This window comes from Charadrius vociferus, unplaced genomic scaffold, assembly GCF_000708025.1.
Source record: "Charadrius vociferus isolate BGI_N301 unplaced genomic scaffold, ASM70802v2 scaffold214, whole genome shotgun sequence".
Taxonomy (NCBI): Eukaryota; Metazoa; Chordata; class Aves; order Charadriiformes; family Charadriidae; genus Charadrius; species Charadrius vociferus.
In genome coordinates this window covers 3,683,181-3,702,389 of record NW_009647955.1, presented here as the reverse complement: position 1 = coordinate 3,702,389, position 19,209 = coordinate 3,683,181, and the positions used below count along the sequence as shown (strand labels likewise).

General features: G+C 36.1%; 1 protein-coding gene across 1 annotated transcript in view; it reads right to left on the bottom strand.

Annotated features, from left to right (window-relative positions):
* Nucleotides 1–19,209, bottom strand: part of OPA1 (optic atrophy 1 (autosomal dominant)) — a 56,864-nt gene that overhangs the window by 22,938 nt on the left and 14,717 nt on the right. Inside the window, exons 8-26 of the mRNA XM_009883370.1 lie at nt 16,189–16,242; nt 14,081–14,185; nt 12,993–13,079; nt 11,970–12,083; nt 11,563–11,643; nt 11,090–11,164; nt 10,686–10,757; nt 10,435–10,534; nt 9,762–9,892; nt 9,186–9,258; nt 9,023–9,095; nt 8,174–8,289; nt 7,502–7,566; nt 6,786–6,862; nt 3,943–4,108; nt 3,265–3,417; nt 2,544–2,652; nt 1,815–1,894; nt 487–627 (exon numbers count right to left, since the gene is read on the bottom strand). Of these exons, the coding sequence (XP_009881672.1) occupies nt 487–627; nt 1,815–1,894; nt 2,544–2,652; nt 3,265–3,417; nt 3,943–4,108; nt 6,786–6,862; nt 7,502–7,566; nt 8,174–8,289; nt 9,023–9,095; nt 9,186–9,258; nt 9,762–9,892; nt 10,435–10,534; nt 10,686–10,757; nt 11,090–11,164; nt 11,563–11,643; nt 11,970–12,083; nt 12,993–13,079; nt 14,081–14,185; nt 16,189–16,242 (1,872 nt within the window). The remainder of the gene's footprint in view (nt 1–486; nt 628–1,814; nt 1,895–2,543; nt 2,653–3,264; nt 3,418–3,942; nt 4,109–6,785; nt 6,863–7,501; nt 7,567–8,173; nt 8,290–9,022; nt 9,096–9,185; nt 9,259–9,761; nt 9,893–10,434; nt 10,535–10,685; nt 10,758–11,089; nt 11,165–11,562; nt 11,644–11,969; nt 12,084–12,992; nt 13,080–14,080; nt 14,186–16,188; nt 16,243–19,209) is intronic.

The window sequence follows — 19,209 nt, the reverse complement described above, 5'->3', positions numbered from 1 at the left end:
GAATATTTAAAATGTACAATACATTCCTTCGGGGCACTCTCAAAATCCCTGCCTTTTTCTAAGTATTTTTACAAAATTTCCCTCTCTTCAATGTACCCATGAACTTCAAACTGCACATACAACCACACCAAAAGCTGAGGAACACACAGTATGTTTCTATCTTATCATGCTCATAAAGGCCTTTATTCCACTATATAACATGTGAACAATAATTTTAAACAAGGCTTGTCATAATAGAGGCGAGAAAATCTGCTCAGCAGACTGATTTCAGTCTAAACTGACAGATTTCAAAGCGTTGTACTGCATTTGTCTGACAGCCAACAGAAGTGTGTGAATTGCGTGCAAGCAGTCATTTAGTAATTCATTTGGCAACATCTGGATTACAAATTCGGTATTTAGATGGGGAACTTTTGTATGTTATCCAGAAAGAACATTCAAATGTTCACAGGGGGCTTCCATATGTTTTGTTACAATTCTGCATCCTACCAGACATGGGTCCACTGTTACTCCTCTTGCTTCGAGATTCTTTCTGACAGTCGTCACTTCATCATTTGCCAGATAAGCTGCATGTTCTTCATTGCATTTGATTAATTTCTCAAGTTCATTTTTTGTTTCGTTACGAATATTCTAGGATAAGAATGATTAGTTATTAATAATTATTATCGACTCAGAGATCATCAGCACCTCCTCAATAAACAGTCTACCTGCTTAATAAGCCAGAACAGAAAATACCTTTAACACTATTAATTATTACATTTAAATGACTCAAAAGGGTATTTGTACAAAGACATCTCAAATACAGTATTTTTAAACGGATAATTCACTGCCAATTTTCCATATTTTTTCTTTTCATTATGTACAGAAATGCAGAAGAGGAAGAGAAGGGTAGAAAAAACCCACATCATAGATGTTAGCCTCCCTTTTCCTCCATGAACACCCACTAGCAGGGTTCACATTCACATATCACCTGTGACACTGATCAGAATTGTAATTTTTGCCTAACAACTAGCAAGAGCTCTCCATGGATTTGTACCTTTAAGTTGCTGTTCATTAAGTTCAAGTAAGATAGGTTGAAGTCACTGCCTTTCTCCCATACCTGGCTGCATATAGTTGACTGTAAAACTCCTTCCTCTGAAACAATTACTTTCTACTGTATTCTTTTAAACTCTACTTACTTCTTTAAAGTATGATTCAGTTTCAGAAATATCTAGAAAAAGTAACATAAAGAGCCCATCACCTCTGGGCATTGAATGGAAAGTGCTATTTAAATTCCAAAGAAATTTCCAAAAGCTATGAGCAAACAAGAAGAGAAGTTATGGTGAAAACGGTCAATCAGAAAATACAACCGGGACTAGAATGCTAGTGATAATGCTATCACATACTAATTAAATCTAAATGGAGCATGACAGGAAACTGCACGTGACTTCTGCTTAAAAGGCATGCTTGGAAAGTGTAGAAGAGAAGACCCCAGTTTTCATCCTGTTTTCATCAATTTCTTTCTACTGGAAAAACTTTAATATTCAGGTCAATGGCACAGTAGCAAAGATCTAATTCAGCTGAAGAATGGAAAACAGTTTACAAGCCACCATGTAGCTGCAATATGAAAAAAGCATATTGAATTCTCTGTGGTGTCATATTTAAAATAATGAATGGTAAAAGTAATTGTAAAGTATTTAAAAGTTTTTTTTTTTTTCCAATTATGTAAATAGTGTGAAGAGAGCTGGTATTTTTGAAAATTTACTGAATAATAATCCAAGTTTTCTACAGGTAGCGAATTACAAATTGTCTTTTTTTTTTTCCTCTCCTCCTTTTACCTGTTCTTTGGTGCGGCCTATCCAGTATAACCATCTTTTTTTCCAGTCTGGACCCACCATATCTTCAATAACAGATTCAGCTAAAAAAAGAAACATGATATTAAGTATCACTCAAAATACACGTAACCAGCCAAATTTATAGTTCTAAAATTAGGTACAAATTAGGTACATAAAGAATGGACATTTTATGCCTAAGAACATAAGATATGCCGTACTGAGTCAAGTCAGAAGTCTTTTACTCAAAGCAACAGTTGATGTCTTGTACTAGAATTTAAAAATGACTGCCAACCTGTAGATACTTCAAAGTAGTATATTGAAAACATAACATCCCTCCACTGAGGGAGCCCTCCGGGTTCCGAGTCAGGCATTTAAAAAAAAATAGTAAATCTTACCTTGTTGCAACTTGCATCAAAATTCATTATGCTCAATAACTATACATGGACCAACTACTTTCCCTGAATTTATCCTGTTCTTCTACACATGTGTTTGTACCATTTTTTGACTCCACAGATGTCTATTACTGATCTTTCAGTTGCCTCACTGCAAGAGCACTACATTTTGATGCTGTATTTTGCTAAACATTTCTAGCAGTATTGGTACCATTTTAAAATGTCACCACTGTCTCAGCCGCGCTGATACAAAAAGCTTGCACCGCAGTGAAGTGAACTAGATCTGGAAATTGCCCCACATTAAAAAGCACACAGGAGTGGAATACATCACACAACTCACTGTCTTTGAGACGGCTTTGGAGCGTCTCTTCCATAAAATTAATAGCTGCATCCCACTGCTGTTTATCAGATATTGACCGGTCTTCTAAGGCATTGTGCTGGATCACTCGCTGCAATACAGAACATCGTTTTAGCTCGCAATAAATTCAGGATTTAGTTAAAAAAAGATTTCTGACATTCTCTTCATTTTGATGTCGATAAAAACAGCATGTGTTGGGCACACAGGATTTGTTTGAGACACCTTTTCAAAGCGCTGCCAAAAATATTTTCTGTGCGTTTAATTTGACTCTCTTCTATAGCATAGCATAAATAATGTAAAATACAGCAAACAATAGGAAATCCCTGCAGATCACAGAATCTATAAAGATGGTAATGAAATGCCGTTGTTTTATGTGGCTATACTTGACAGAACAAGTTGTTTAGCTGATGCCAAACAATTCTCACAAGGCTGTCCTTGGGCAGCCAGTCGATCATGGAGGACTTTTTCCTGAACCAACCAAACCAATTTTACTAGATGTTATTTAGGGCAACAATTAACAAAAGGTAGTATTAAAATTGAAAAATACTGAATTAAAACATTATATAGAAAAGGAGAGATGGAGACATCTCCCTATGATTTTATGATTATGTTAAAAGAATGCAAGAATACTGAATATGCAACTCTAGTAAAAAGATTTCAACAGCATTTAGTCAACAATGCAAAAAAACCCACTACATTGTACCAGGCTATCCTCCGCTCGCTCATTCCATTTATGTCGTTTAATACTTTCTTCTTTGACAGCTTGTTTCAGTTTATCAAAGATATCATCATGCTCTTTTCCTTTTTTTTCTGTCATGAAACGAGAAAATTCTTCTTGCAAAGTCTCCCATGCCACCTAGAAAGTTAACAAACAATACCTACTGAAATGGACCATTATACCACGCACCAGCCAGTAAAGGAACACTTATGACAATTCTTGCAAGTATGAAAATTTCCATACTTTCTGAAAACAATGTACAAACATAAAGTAAGGAATTGTCTTTTCCTTTGCTGCCTTATCCATGACTAACAAAGTCAACACTAAACTTTGCTTTGCTATGTTGTAGCAAGTGGAATTCTGTTAAATTTGCATAAATCTATTAAATATGAATAAACCGAGCTTGAAAGGTTTAAACTTTTTTAAAAAGGGGTCTTTTTAGTCTTTAATAGGGAAAATTCACCAGAAGAGCAAAATTCAATGTTCCTGCTGTATATGCTTCTCAACATCAAGATCCCACTAGCCTTTTATGACGTGTAGTCGGGTTAGAAGAACTGCAGTCAGCCCTTCAAACCACCACCTTACTTCCCTGGCGCTATGCTTTAATTTCAACAGGCTTTACATGGGATTTTTTTTTTTTAAAATATTTTTTTAAATTCTCACCTCTACTGCTTTATTAGGCAGTTGCTTATCAGTCCACTGCTTCAGTTTGATGTCCACAGTGGTGTTAAATGTCCCTGAGTTCATAGTCTGTGCTGCCGGAAGGTAGATATTCTCAATCACATGAGTAGATACCCTCTCCCATAAAGTTTTCTGAAGAATCTCCTCCCTAAAATAAAGTTGTAACACATATGATGGCTTCCAATAAAAAAGTGTCTAACAAGTACGCGTTCAATTTGTTAGAATCACTGAGAAAACAAGACTACAGAACACAGGTAATACTTCTTAACATCAGGACACAACTTCAACCAAAATGTGCTTGAAACAAAGGACACAAATATACAATGTTTTCAGCAGCAAAGACAGCTTCCGACGTCAGCCTCTATGACTCTTATGGCTGCCACTGCATTGCACTAGAGTTCCTCGCAGCCTTTAATAATACCAGTATAGCCATGCAGAGCTGTGTGTGCATATGCATGGTAAGTGCGGGAACAAGAAGGGGGGAGACCGTAGAGCATCGAAATGATTTAACTAAAAAGTCCACACTCCCAAAAAGCATGTGGGTTGTGTTTCTGTAGTAGTTTTCCACCTGGGATTTTCATTGATTGTTCCCAGATGGGATAAACAATGAAGCAAGTTGAGAAGTCCAACCTTGTACCAAAATGTATATTGACATCCATATATAAACACGCCTCGCCTGACTATAAAACTAAGCACCACTTTCCTATTTATGATGTGTTTCAAGGAGTAACAATGGAAACAATCTAACTTTTTAGAATGATAATAAACTTACTCGGGGAAACTTTGCAGCTGCAGTGAAACAACTCGGCTGAGCCAGCGTAACATGCAGCTGGTACCCACGCAGGCAGTCAGGCTCCTTCTGCTCCTGCCCAGGCTCCAGTACGGGTTGTGGGTTTCTTGCAGGTTAATTTTATGCTAGCTCAGCATGCTAAATCAGCTTATCATATGAATGCCAAATTTGGTAGAATGGCAAGAGTAAGAGCCAAGGAATAAAAACCTGCCTTTTTTTGGTGGTACAAGACTAACAGATTCACACAAGCCCTTTTCTTCCAAATGGGCTGAAGTTCAGGACACAAACCTCACCCCTGATAATGCCCCTACTTGGCCATCTGTGGACAAAGACTGAAAAACTTCTTATAAATATCACTCCTCCTCCCATTTCAACAATGGCATAATTAAATTTCTCTTTTGTGTTTAAGGCATCCTTCTTGGATGGTTTGAAGACGTCTTTCTGACATACCAGTAAAAATGGGTTTCAAAACCACTGGTTTTTCTACTGTTGGAACAGATCTTTGGCATATTTATGGTAGCAGAAGTATTTACACAAAATTAAAAGGAACTCAAGCATTTAAAAAAACGTTGAAAGAATTCACTATAAATAAAAATTAATATTGCCACCAGTATTTTTCCTTAGAAAACTTTGTTCAAAATAGGATGATTTGGATAGTGTTCAAAGACCAATTATCATTCTTGATTACCATTAAAAGAACTGGGGATGTGGCAAATAAGTTTCACTTACAGGGTGTGCTGGAAATCTGTTATGGAGATTCTCACTGCAGGAGAAGGGCAATCCTCCGATTAAGAACAAATGCAATCTCATTCCTTCTTTACTGACGTGTCAATAAAAATACACTTTTGCTTTGCTTAATCCAATCAAACTTAACGGGAAGGAATGGCAATTTAAACAGGATAGAAACATTCGCATTCATCAAATACACTGCTGTTTTTAGGCTGCATATAATGGCTGGCAGAAGCATTTTGTCATGACTTAGCTTTGCAGCTCTAGTTTATAGCTCATTAAGTGCTATAAAACTAGAATCACCACTACATTTTAACTTTCAAAAGAAATACACAGAAACATTCGTGTTATGCACCCACCCAATCCACAACATAAAACGAAGCAGACTAGACATGGGCCAGGGTACGTCAGCATCTATTACAGAGCGAACAGCAGCAAACACCAAAATGGCAAACCTGCATTACATTTGTACTAGAACATAATTTCAGACTAATACACTGCCTACACTACTTTCTCTGAACACATCCACACGCCCAGAATTATTCTAATATCATTAAGAGTCAGACATTTTATCTTGGTTTTTAATCTATGATGAAGTAACAGTTCAATTCAGGTCGCTGAAGGCAAAGGCATTAAAGAAACCTTTTTTTCCGTCGTTCTCAGATGTGGTGCCGGCTGTTAAAGTAATCCTTTATACTGGCTATTCTCCTCTCAGCCTGCGTCTAGTGCCTTTACTATGCAGTGATGCTGCACTGTTAAAATACTTAGGCTAAGCTCACTCTCTCACACCTACGTCTGCCTTACCAAGAAGTAGGGCAGCGTAGTATGGTGCTACTTGGTTGAAGCTACCGAAAGAGATATATGTGTAGGATGAAATTCTCAAACATCCAGATCAGCTCTTTTTACAGCCAGGAATTACATAATCTTTAAACTTTCAAATCTCCAATTTACAGATACACAAAGCTTCTTTTATTCCAAGGTCATATACACCATGATAATCCCCAAACATCAGGTTAAGAGGAATTACTGATTTGTACTTCAAATGAACATCTGAAAACGTCTTTATTATGACTATTCCTTTTCATTTTTGAGGAATATCTGTTGTCCAGTATACTGTATAAAAACATAATTTTTGTTGAGGGATTATACAAGTAGTTGCTGATTCAGAATAATAAACATAGACTACTATTTCTACAGGGACAAAGGACATAATATATTGTCCTAGAGAAAATCAGTTTCTTATTCGTATTTGAGAATAATAAACTTCTGCTAGCTAATAAAAAAAAAAAAGAAAAAATCACCATACCAGTGCTTTGGTGTGACTTGAGTCAAACTTATGACTTCATCAAGAATCTCATTCTTTGCTTTTTCAAACAGTTCATTCTGTGCAAAAGGAAAAATATGAAATAATATTTCAGTATAGTTTGATCATGATTTCATACAAAGAGTAAAAAACCAAAATCTCTTTTCTTACGGCCTTTAAGCCTAAAATGATACCTTCTGATCATGTTCTGGACAATGTATGTGCTTGTCATAAGCTACCCTGGTTTACCATACATCTTCCCACCCATCTCTCTTGCATGCCTCTGGCCAGGCATGGCATTTGAATATTCAGGATCTCTATAAAAGAATTAGAGAATGGGATCATAATTGATTTGTTACTCTGTCTAGCTAAAAGACCAGGGAATGTAACTTCTCTTTGGCAGTTCTGTCATATTCACAAATAAACAGTTACCTACTCTTGTGAGTGAGTTAAATCAGTTAACTGTATACCAGAAGAGTGAGGGACTTTAAGTGGTGAAGTATCACAGTTTTGAAGCACATTATTTCACAAAACACAGAGCTCAGTATTTCCTTCCCCTAGAATAATTTACACATTTGTAATTGTAATGTCTTCACATTTTAAAACATCAGTACTTTGTTAACTTTAAGAAATTTTTACAAATGAGATTAAGTGGCATAAATTTTAATCTGTAATCTTCCAATATTTTTAGCACAAATTGAAGCAGTAGTGTAATTTACCCTGTCAAGCTCTCGCAGCCGGGGGTAATTGTTCTTCCATTCAGTCTCAAGATTGAAACGTGTGGCTGCAAAGATCAGAAACAAGGCCTTAATTTTTTTTTATTGTCTATATGCACTTCATGACTATCTTAAAAGTTTAGCAGTTCCTAAAATTGCCACAAATCTTGCTTATGATAAATCCTCCGAGAACTTTAAGGCCTCTGCAAATGAGCAAAGTTTTTTGTTGTCTATGCTTAGATACTATGTCTGCAAATTGCAGGATTCACGCATTGAAAAAATGTAGTGGAAAAAGAGCCATTGAACTTCCAGCTCTGTACAAGTCAGTCCTGCCCTGGCTGATGAGATGGTATCTTTATACAGGAAGCCATTTTAAACATCTGAATCCACAGGAATTGTGTTTTGCCCATTAAAATAACTAATTTTTTTTCTTCCATATTTATTTACTCCTTTGGCTTTTAGAGTAAGCATGTCCTTCACACCACAGATTATTTTTTATGTGTTTTTGTGAAGATTAACTGGGGCAATTACTGATAGATGAGAAATGGTGATCATATAAAATACATAAAGCCCAATTGCCCAAGCACGCTAGCAAAAAAGGATTGTAGGTATGTGGAAGAAAGAACTGTTTAACAGCAAGTTGCTATTTCACTTGGGTTTTGAAAATATGTTTACCTTTAAAAGCATCTGCTTGCTGCTCCACAGACTCTCTCACCATTTTCCAAAAGCAATCTGACACAGCAAGACTTAAGTTCTTTGTTGTTACCTGGTGTGCCTTCAGCATACATGTCCTGTAAAGAAAAATAGCTAGAGAAAATTCTTCTATGCATACCCACGCTTTCTTGCCCCCATTTTTCTCCTCACAATAAAAAAGGTTTGCTTTTTATAGCAGAAAATAACATGCTAATGTGCACCTAACCCAAATTCCAGTCTCTTCCTCCGAAATATTCAATGCAGATAATCACCAAAACAAGCCTGGGGGGAAGCACCCCCAACCCAAAAAAACCCACCACAAATAAATTTCTGTTCTAGGGGTTGCAGTGTAGGTACTGCAGTCCCAAAGACCACGTAGCTTACTTTCCTGAGAAATAACAAGTCCATGAAATCAAAACTCTGCTCAACGAACTTCCAGCAGAACATTTTTGTCACACCAAGACAACTGCTATTTAGAGGCACTACAACTCATATTTGGGCTGGATTCCCTCCTCCCAGCTGTATCATGTGCCTAGACGTAGGCTGGGAATTTAGTTCTTCTGGAGACTATGGACAGACACAGAAACCTCTGCAGAGAGGCTCAGAACTGCAGCGGAATCAATTGCTGCCTGACGATGCCTGTCTCTCTACTGAGTTACAGCAAGCACTAGGAAACCAGGCTTACTTGCTCACCTCAACAAGATACTTAAACAGATTAAATCTCAAATAGGGTTTCCACACTGCAACCCTATTTAAATTCAACAAGAAAAACTGTTCCTAGTATTTACCAACATAGGCTTATTTTACTAAAAGGAATAAACAGCAACATACTTCAACAGCTTTGAATTTTGAAAAAATTCCTCTTCATATTCTTTAATAGATTCAATGCTTTCACTGCTGTTTCCTGGAGAAAGAAAAGAGTGCTGCAACAGTTCCATTTAGACAGTTTTCTCTGCTTAAAGGAGAAAATAAGCAGAGCCAGAGCTCTCTTTACCTTTTCCAGTAACAACTGCAAAATAACCCAAAGCTTTCATTGGAAAGAGTTTGCCTTCAATTATTTGCTGGATCTATGGAAATAAAGGATTAAAAAAATGTGGTTAATTTTGCACGGAGACATTCTTTCCTTCAGTGCCATTTTAAAGCCAGATCTAGCTGTATCTATGCATAGACTACTATAAGAAGCAGTTTGTCAAGGGGCTATGAGTTCTACTGATATTTAAAAGGAAAAAAAAAAGGAATAAAACAAATATGGCATAACATAGTAAAACACAAAATAAAGTGAAAAAGCCTATCCCAAAATATCAGGAAACAGGACTTGCTCGGGTCACCTGCATGAAAGGAACCAGTATTACAGCAAGCTGTGACTGAAGCCATGTAGCTGATCGCTAAAAGCAAATCCTGAGAGAGATTAAAACAACCACCACTCAAAAAAATCATACTGAATACAGAAATAAGCACTCAAAACCACCTGGAACAGGTAGGTGAGGTCCAACATTTCTGACAGCATCTCAAGTATTTTACCATGTGTGACTGGAGCCATCACAATATGAGAAAAATAGTTTCAACTCACCCTGCTTGGGCTAGCCACATTTTTCTCCGCAAGATCAACTTTAGTCAACACAAAAATTGTCCTTTTTCCTTGGGGATCCATTTGGCTGACTAAGTCTGTGACAATACTGCGTTCTGCATCCACTGATCCATCTAAAATAAACAAAAACAAAATTACATTTTAGGGGCTATGTAATCTAACGTGCAGTACTGAAGATATAGTAGGTATCAAATAAGTTTCATGTTACAACTTAAAGCCAGTAAAATTTACACTTATATTCAATTTTTGGGTACCCACAGTGAAAATTTGCTTTGTTCCAGGTAGCATAAAAAAAAATTAAAATCATTTCATTGTAGTTATATAAGTTTTGAACAAGTACCAGCTGGCTCAAAATAGTAAAGTCTATTATTGTCTCTTTCCTCCAAAACTACTTTTGAATAAATCCTGAATTTTATTATCACCACCATTTTTTTTATAAAAAACTCTTATCAAAGTGTTGCTTTTTGCCATAGATGCCAAAGGTGTCTTAATTTATAAAGAACGCATTCCACAGCACGCTGTTTTGTACACTATACAAATTACCACAAATTGAAAAAAGAAAATATAATCAGGAGAGTCCCCAGAGTAATATAAGAATCACAAATAAAGAATAAAGAAACCCTGCCAGGTGGATAACCATCTAAAGTCTTATTACCTTGAATACAAAGGATGATGGCATTAGGATTCTGCATGTAGGCCTTGCTGATGCTAAAGATAGTTTCCTTTGTATCTGGAGCCATACCTGATGTCACAGTCTTTAATATGTATATGGAGATATATATTTAAAGGAAAAAAGAAAACAGAAAGATGTAAGAAAGAATAACAACAGCTAATGTTCTCACCAATAACACTACCTCACTTACAGGTCTTAGTTGTTTCTTTTAAATTTATTTATTGCATACTTACACTAATGACTCCAGGTAAATCAACCAATACCATTCTCTGCAATCCAGGACCTTTCACACTTAAGGAGATGGTCTGTGAAGTAAAATTGAAATTAAAAGGTCTATACACACACCTACTTTGTATGTAATTACATACGCAAACATGCATATATAAAATTATATAAATACATATTTATACACACATATGCTTTAAATCAGCAACAGCCTGTAATTTTAAATAGGAAGTCCATTTCCATATGCATATATTTGCGATATAAAACAGATTTTAACAGTCCAAATACACTTTGTATAGTGCAAAATATTAAGTATACACAAACTGGATTCACCAGTCTCCTATTTGAAGAATACTTACAATAGATATACACATGTACAGACATTTGCCACTTAATATTTGACAAACCTTACCTCAGTGCTAACAGTGCACCCTTCCTTCACACTATTTCTCATCCTGATTTCTATTTCATTTCTCAAAGCTGCAAGCTGTTTTGAGAAAAGCAAAGTATCAAATATAAAACTCCTTATAATGGCTATAGAGGAAAAGTCACCAACATAAGTACAAAAGTTTACTTAGGGGTTGAGATCTCTGTTTATAAATACTATCTCAAATGCATGTTGAATAACTAAATCTGATAAATGACAGATTACCTGCATACTCCAAAAAAAAATATGTCTTCACACAAGAGAAGAATGTTCTCCTACATTTTATCCAGTTCAGTGCCAGCCATAAACCACACCAAGAGATAATTTAATAGCTAATATAATGCCTTGCCCCACTAAACTTATTTCATTCCAACATGAGCTAACAGCTCAAAGACAAATTTTTTCAGAGAATTAATAAAAGAAATAAAATTAACTTCCAGTCACTTCTTTATACTTACATCCTCTTCCTTGGTCAGATCAAACTCCCGAGAGCTGTCTTTGAATAAAGCCACATGGTGGGGACCCTCACTAAGGGTTACCTAAATGGTAAAAGCCGTATATGAGAAAGTATGGTAAATCTAACACAGAGAATCATGAGAAGTATATAGCATATGTATACTTCCCACTGGAGACATACAACTATGTGATGCTTATTTAGCACAGGACTACTTATAGTAGGAACTGCTACTCCTCTGACAGTATATATGGATCATATGTACAGGCCTGCAGAAGTTTTGTCATTGACTGCAACAACTCACTTGCTTAGAGGCCACTTTATAAACGAATGTTCAAATAAGCTTTAATTAATGCCATAATCGGAGGGAGAACAATACAGCAAAGATACAGAGATCATGATGTTTCTTACCTTAACAGGGGAACGTGTCATCATCTCCCCAGACCCTCGAGGGAATATGCGGGCTTGGGCGATCATTTCTAACACACTGGTTTTTCCTGCACTTTGATCTCCAACCACCACCACCTTAAGTGAAAGTTAAACAGCCATTGGCTTTCAGCCAGACATTTTGGAAGCTTAGACAAAAGCTGACTAAAAAGATGTTAATCTGTATCAACACGGGCTGTATTATGTTTCACAAGAAACGCATTGGTTTCAATATGGAATCCTTGAATAAATGTTTTTAGTCACGAAAAAAAATATTTGCTTGTGCTTAAGAGAGCAGAGTGCACAAAGCACCCTATGTGCCTACCCCACCGGGCCACCTAACGCGGCGAGGAAGGGCTTGCTGTTCTTGTGGCGGGCACTTCTCTCCTTGTACAAAATCCTTTCAGCAGGTGAAACATTGAAGACTACTCATCTGGTAGATGCTGCTTCTACCTGGAGAAGGCTGAGTTCTGATGTAGTTGCTGTCATTTCCCCATCTTGCTGGCTTTCTATAGAAGCCACCAGTACCACAGGGGGTTGTGCAAGCAGGAAGCATTCCTGGCTCTCCTCTCCACCAGCAGTCAGGCTCGCCAAATCCCTTCACGCACTCCCCCCTCAACAGCAGAACTTCTGTGGGGAGTTCACCGGGGCACCTTACCTTCTCAGCTCTGCTGGTACACACCAGGAAACAAGTCATTGTACAACGCTGAGAAGGCTGGGGTGCTCCCACTGAAACCATTTAAAATGAAAGGCTGAGCACTGCAGCAATATCTGGATCTAGATATGGTTTTATCTATGAGCCAAGACGGACTTAACATAGTTACATTAGTTACTCTCAAAATTCTCTTGTTGCATTTAAAACAGAGAACATGTCTAAAGCTAAAACCCTGGAGTTACAAGAAAATAGCCTAGCACTCTCTCTGGATTATTCTGGAATATAATTAAGTGTTCTATTCAATTATAAGACTGGTGTTTCACTAAAAAACATCAAATTTTTTATCTACTTACTCGAGGTAGGTGATCTTGAGTGTTATAACTGGCATCATAATCAGACAGGATGTCAAGTACTTCAGAATACATATCAATCAAGGATTTCTACAAAAAAAAAAAGTACAGAGAGAAATCACAGCCAATTAGCAGACCAAAGATTAGGTTTCAGACCACTTTCTGTATAGTCTGTAAACTCATCTGTAAAAATGTGTTTATTCTCTCTTGATGGTTTGAAACCTAAACCGTCTATACTACAGCACAGATCTCTGTTTTATGAAGTACAATACCAAGTTAAATCATCCCTTGCCTTCTGTGGATGAAAATACTACAGCTGCACATGCATCTTCCTGAAGGAGCAAAATGAGAGCTCTTATGCACAGTATAAGAGAAGAACAGCACTCAGACTTCACAGCTTCCAAGTTAAGAGGCTGAATTGAGTTTCTCCCATTAAACATCTAGACCTACATTTTCAGCTTGATGAACAGTAAGCATTAACAAGGGCATAGAGCTGTCAACCTCATTCTGTACAAATAAGAACGTCTTATCTTCCAGTTCCCAGAGGAAAGAGGAAAATCCACATTGGTCAGCAAGTGACACAGAGGCAGGCAGAAAACATCTGTTTTTACAACACTCAGGATGTCGGCAAAAGTATACTTAGTTCAATCTCCCTGGATTTATACAGGGCCATATAAAGATGTTTCCTGACCCTGTAACTATATTCCTACCAAACTCAGCAGAACCCACGACAAAGCACAAAGGTATCAGACTGTGTGTGCAAGAAGAGTTGGAAGCATATTCATTAAAAAAATACAGTGAAGCTACATCAAAAAAACCTAATCTACATTTCCCACTTACTTCAGTAAGTTACTTAGATGTGTCAGCCCCTTTGTGCTCTTCCACTGAGGCCATTTTCAACAGTTATATAGCTTGTTTGTTTGTTTGTTTTTAAAAGGATGTATAAAAGCCTTAATATGTCAAAAACTTGGCATAGATACCTTATAACAAATGTTAAAAGCTCATACATGAATTAACAAATACAATTTACAATATCATCATGGAAAATATAGCATAATTATATTTCTGTCTTGACTGTAACACTTAAGTACCTTTAACTTCCTCTGGTGAATTCCCTTGTCATCTCTTTGCAGTACCAATTTTCTTAATTCTTTGTTCTCCTTCTCTAATCGCTCAAGCATTCTTTGGTATTTGAGCTACAAAACAGTGGTACAAATATATTCTTGTAATTATGGAAACAGTACACTGACATGAGCAAAGTTTTACCAATGACAAGTATATTATCCTTCAAGCAAGTCTTTCTAAAATACAGAAACCTTTGTGATCGCTACAGTTTATTCAAAATACAAGACCATCAAGAGAAGATTACTAGAATTTATCAAAACAGTGTGGCTGAGCCAAAGAATTCAGAAGCCTACAGATACAACAAAAGATTGATTGTACATTAACTTAAAAAAGTAACCAAGCAAACCAAAGTAATGACTAATATGCATCAACCCTGAGAAAAGCCCAGCTTAAAAATAACGAGTTCTGCCTTGCTAATTAAGGAAATTGAAACTTTGTTGGAATGAGATTTGGTGAAGTTCAAGTCAATTAATTGAGACAGGAAGGAGCCCCACCTTACACCACATTTGCACTGAAAAGCCCCATTAAGGTATAATATACGAAACCTTTGTAAGTTTGTTGTAAGGCAACACGCCCAGAAGGAAAAAGCCTTGCTGTCGAAACACAAACTGTAAGTCACATAGCTGAGGAACCATGGTTCCTGCTCTGTAAGGACTGCCTAAGGGAGGAAACATTTCTTTGTAAACCAGATCTGCAGCTGCACACTGTATGTATGAATGCTACCCCCCAGAAGGGCTGGAAATGCTCCTTGGTTGAGCTGATGCAGGGAACTCTTAAATTAGCTACTGAATGCAAGATCAAATTTCAGCAAACATGAAAACAATTTTATCTTTGTGTTTTTGTTCTTAAATAACGTATGCCCATATATGCTTGCATCCTTGATAGATTTACTACTACTTTAACCTTGTCAGGTTGTAGTATAAGTTTTATGTAAGGGGAACAAAGTAGCATGTATGTATTCACTATATACAGAAATTCATATTAAAAAACGGGCTTTCCAACTGTCTATTATTGAACTCTTAAGTCCCCTGAAGGTAGGCCATGTACTTTTTAAAAGGCCAGTTTGAAAAGCAGTGATCCTAAAGCTGATCTCTGCAGATATTTTCCTCTTCTGCCAGCTAATGAAGCAGGCTTCTCTTTAACAGAGCTAACAAGAAGAAATACTGAAAACAATTTCACTTGCAAAGCACATCTTCTCTCAGACTATATTAAATTACAACAACTGGACTAGATTGAAGACATTCAGAAATTGAAAGTTACTTGGCTTTTGTGAAACAATGTTTTTTTAGAAACATATTAAAAAATCCTACCAATAGCCTCATTACTATTCAAATTTTCACTTTTTGATTTTTTTAAGCTCTGAACAGCACCATCCTCTTCATCATCTTCAAGAGATTAAATATTCTCTTAAATCCCAAAGAGAGGGCAGAGAATTTATTTAATCTGCCGATAGCAATTTTCATATCAAATGGTCCAATCACAGAAACAGCTTTAATTGAAAGAACTGCTTACTGCTTCACAAAACAGATTTTGATTAACACTGTGGGGCTTACAGACAACTCTAGCATTGTAACTGCAAGCTCCTAATAAGTAAACTCATTTCCTTTCTGCAACTAACATGCCATTTAAACATACAAGATATCACAGATATATGTAGTAACACTGAAGTTATAAATGAAACCTGTAGAATGTTAGGAGTAAAGTTAGCATGCGTAACAGGTTGAAAACTGGAATATCACCATTTTATTTCTGTAATGCTCTTGAGCTAACTTTACATTTCAGGAATACGTAGCGTTGAAGGCAAGGAAGGTATTTTGGGAAAGTACGATTACACTTTTGGCCTATTCTCACAGTCCCCACTTGCATTCTGTCAATCACTGGCAGAGAAAGAACAGACTAGACTGACCTTCGGTCTGTGCCAACACAGTCAACTCTGTATTGATAAACTCAAAGATTGAAAAAAACACTGCATTTTTACCAAATATCTTGTATTTCAGGTGTGCTTTTGTCTAGTAAATCTGAGTCTGCTGCACATGAACCTCTACTTAAGACATCAGTAACTCAGAAAAGTTACCTGAGTGCGTAAAAGTTCTTCTTGAAGTTGGTCAATCTTCTCTTTGTCAGAAACCTACAACGAAAGATAACCATGGCTACTAACACAGTTTAGCTTACCCACTGCAAGTAACCAAATCACAAACCCAAAGCTTCATTCCACATAAGAAAATTAAATTTACATGCATTTTAAAGTGAGTAAAATTCTTCAATTAGCATTTGACATTTAACACTGACAGAAAGTTCCATCTGCAACAGGAGGTTCACATAAAAAAAAAAATAGTCTCAATTCCAGTACATGCAAATGCAAAAATTAACCCTTCGAGACTTAATACTAGGAAAGTGGGCTTAGGGAAAAGCAAACTCTATATGGTGTCAGAGTTCTCTGTCGACTGCTCTAAATGTAATTTTAGCAGTCAAAGTCTCAGGATCTCGTGTGTCCATTTCCCGAATTATCACAATCTTCTTGGGATACAATCACTAAAACGCTTGCTACAGAAACTGCTTTCAGGTGAGTATTCACTATTTCTGAATCTTCGAGGGGATTTTTATTTCATATTTGTTTTTCAGAATTATAATCCTAAACATGCATGCACAACTTCGTAATTTGTAGTTAGGACAGTCTTGAAGGGTTATTTTAAAATTATTTAAGTTACATTAAAACTGGAAAAATTAGGATATTATAATACAAAATATTTTGAAGCTCAAGGCACAAATGTAGTAAGATCAGGAATTAGAGCCATTCTTAGTCAAATATTCTTAAAATAGGTTCATTAAGATGTACAAACAGTTGTTCAAAACAATCCCTTTTTAATAACACAAAGACAAAAGCATAAATAATGCAATACAAATTCATATGACGTAAAATTTATAATCAACATAAAATCTAATGGTTGACTGATAAATATTAAATTTAGAAAAAATTACAGTTGAAATAATTACTGAAAGAATTATATAGGTAAAAGCTTCAATATTACATAAAGGTCATGTAATAAAGCTCATGTGACATTTACAACTCAAGTCAGCTTCCCATAAGAAAGAGCATATTATCTAACATGCAGAGGACAGCTGCCATTTAGACACAAATCAATTTCATTACTATAATTTCACACCAGTTGTTACAGATTAAACAAGAAAAATATCCAGTCATTCATAGTGATTGATATTATTTAGCTATTAAACCTGTAATGTACAGGATTGTGCCTCCACTTTATAGAAAGCAATCCAAGCTGACACTTCCATCTATATCCAATTATTTTCTTATTCATAAACAGCAAAGAGGAAGCGCTGTAAAATGACTCCCTTTTCATTTCCGTTAATTAGTTCAGTGATAGCAAAAGTGCATCAGAAAAAGAGTTAGTTCAGCACACAGTGTGATGCGTGCAGCCACAGGGTGGTATATGTAAATGTTTATTTACATATATGTATATGTAAATGTATACATATATGTATATGTAAATGTTTATTTACATATACACACACTTTAAACACCTCAGAGACATAAGGTGAAAATAAAAACAGAAGGGCAAAGAGAATGATTTGGAGAGTCAGAAGCAGCAAGAAAATAAAGGAAAACAAAGCACTTCCATGTGCGGTAGATTTTCAAAGCGGTTAACATTTTCCCACCCTGCTCTTAAGCAACCTGTTCCCGAAAGGACTTCTGGAGCCCGGATGCACATTTGAAGTACATACTCAGAGCCAGATTGCCTCTAACCACGTGAGCACGTCTTTTATGTGCCGCATACTCATGTTAAACACAGTAAGCAAAAACAGTGCAAGATCTGAAGCAAAGAATTATCTAGCACTGGATAATTAATTCTAACAAGGAAAATTAAATAAGTGACGTCAAAAATAACAAACAGCTGTAGAATGATGTATATGCTTCAGCATTTGGCTCACGAGTGCTTTGAACATTACTGCATACGGTATTTTGGACATGTAATTCATAATATTGCTAAAAAATTTTAAGTTGCCAATAAAAGCTAAAACTGCCATATTAATCTGAAGTACTAACAGTCACATATGACTACCTATGATCTATGATTTCTACTCACAAAAATAAAAAAAAAAACTATTAAAATGTCTCTACATAGGCACATCAATATTTGTCTAATCCAGTTCAGCATGGTTTGTACACCAAGATTCTTCCTTCTTTCCCCATTGCCACCATAAAGAGCTATGAGAAAAGAAAACTGCAGGGCTACTTTTAGTCAAGGGTTCCTGCACACGAAGATGCAGATATCTGTTTAACTAAGATTACCAGAAGCTCCTTAGAGAGTTACTCGTTTTGCACCGCTGTTGCTTTCCAACAACCTTTGTCACACATTGTATAAAATAAGTGCGTGCCTCTGAAAATTCTGTGCCTTTGAGACCACAGTTACTTGTTTTGTGTACTCTCTAACCAGATCATCAATAATTCTAAATCGATCATCTACAGAAGAACTACAAAGATTTCCAGTAATATAAATGAAAATATCAAGGCCCAGACAAAACGCATATAAGAATCAGCCACGCACAGTGCAGCTACACAGGAGTAATCAATTATACTACTAAATATTTATCAAAAGGCTAACAAAAAAGAAAAGCAACAGGAAACGATCACATTTTTGTTTTTAATACCCTCTCCTGATTGTGAGACAGTCCTTACTATTATTCAATTTACAACTGAATTAGATTTAATATTGAATAATTAAATTAAAAAGGAAAATGTGCAAGTAAATTGGGCAACAGAACAGAAATGAAATGATCATGTTCTAGCACACCAGCAACAAGTCAATTCAGTTAAAAAATAAACAAGGTTAGTTTACGCCCTGTCAAAAATGTATGCAATGACTTATTTCAATGATAGTAACAACTTATTCTTCCAAAGGAGAATTTGGATCAATGATTGGAATCATTAAGTTATACTCTCAATATCAAGATATTGAAGAATATAGTTTACAACCTCTTTCAATTTGTTTCAAGCAAAAAGATTAGTGTGACAAACACAACACACTCCTTGTCATTAGGCATGTATGCCAAACAGCACACCTGAATGCTAAAT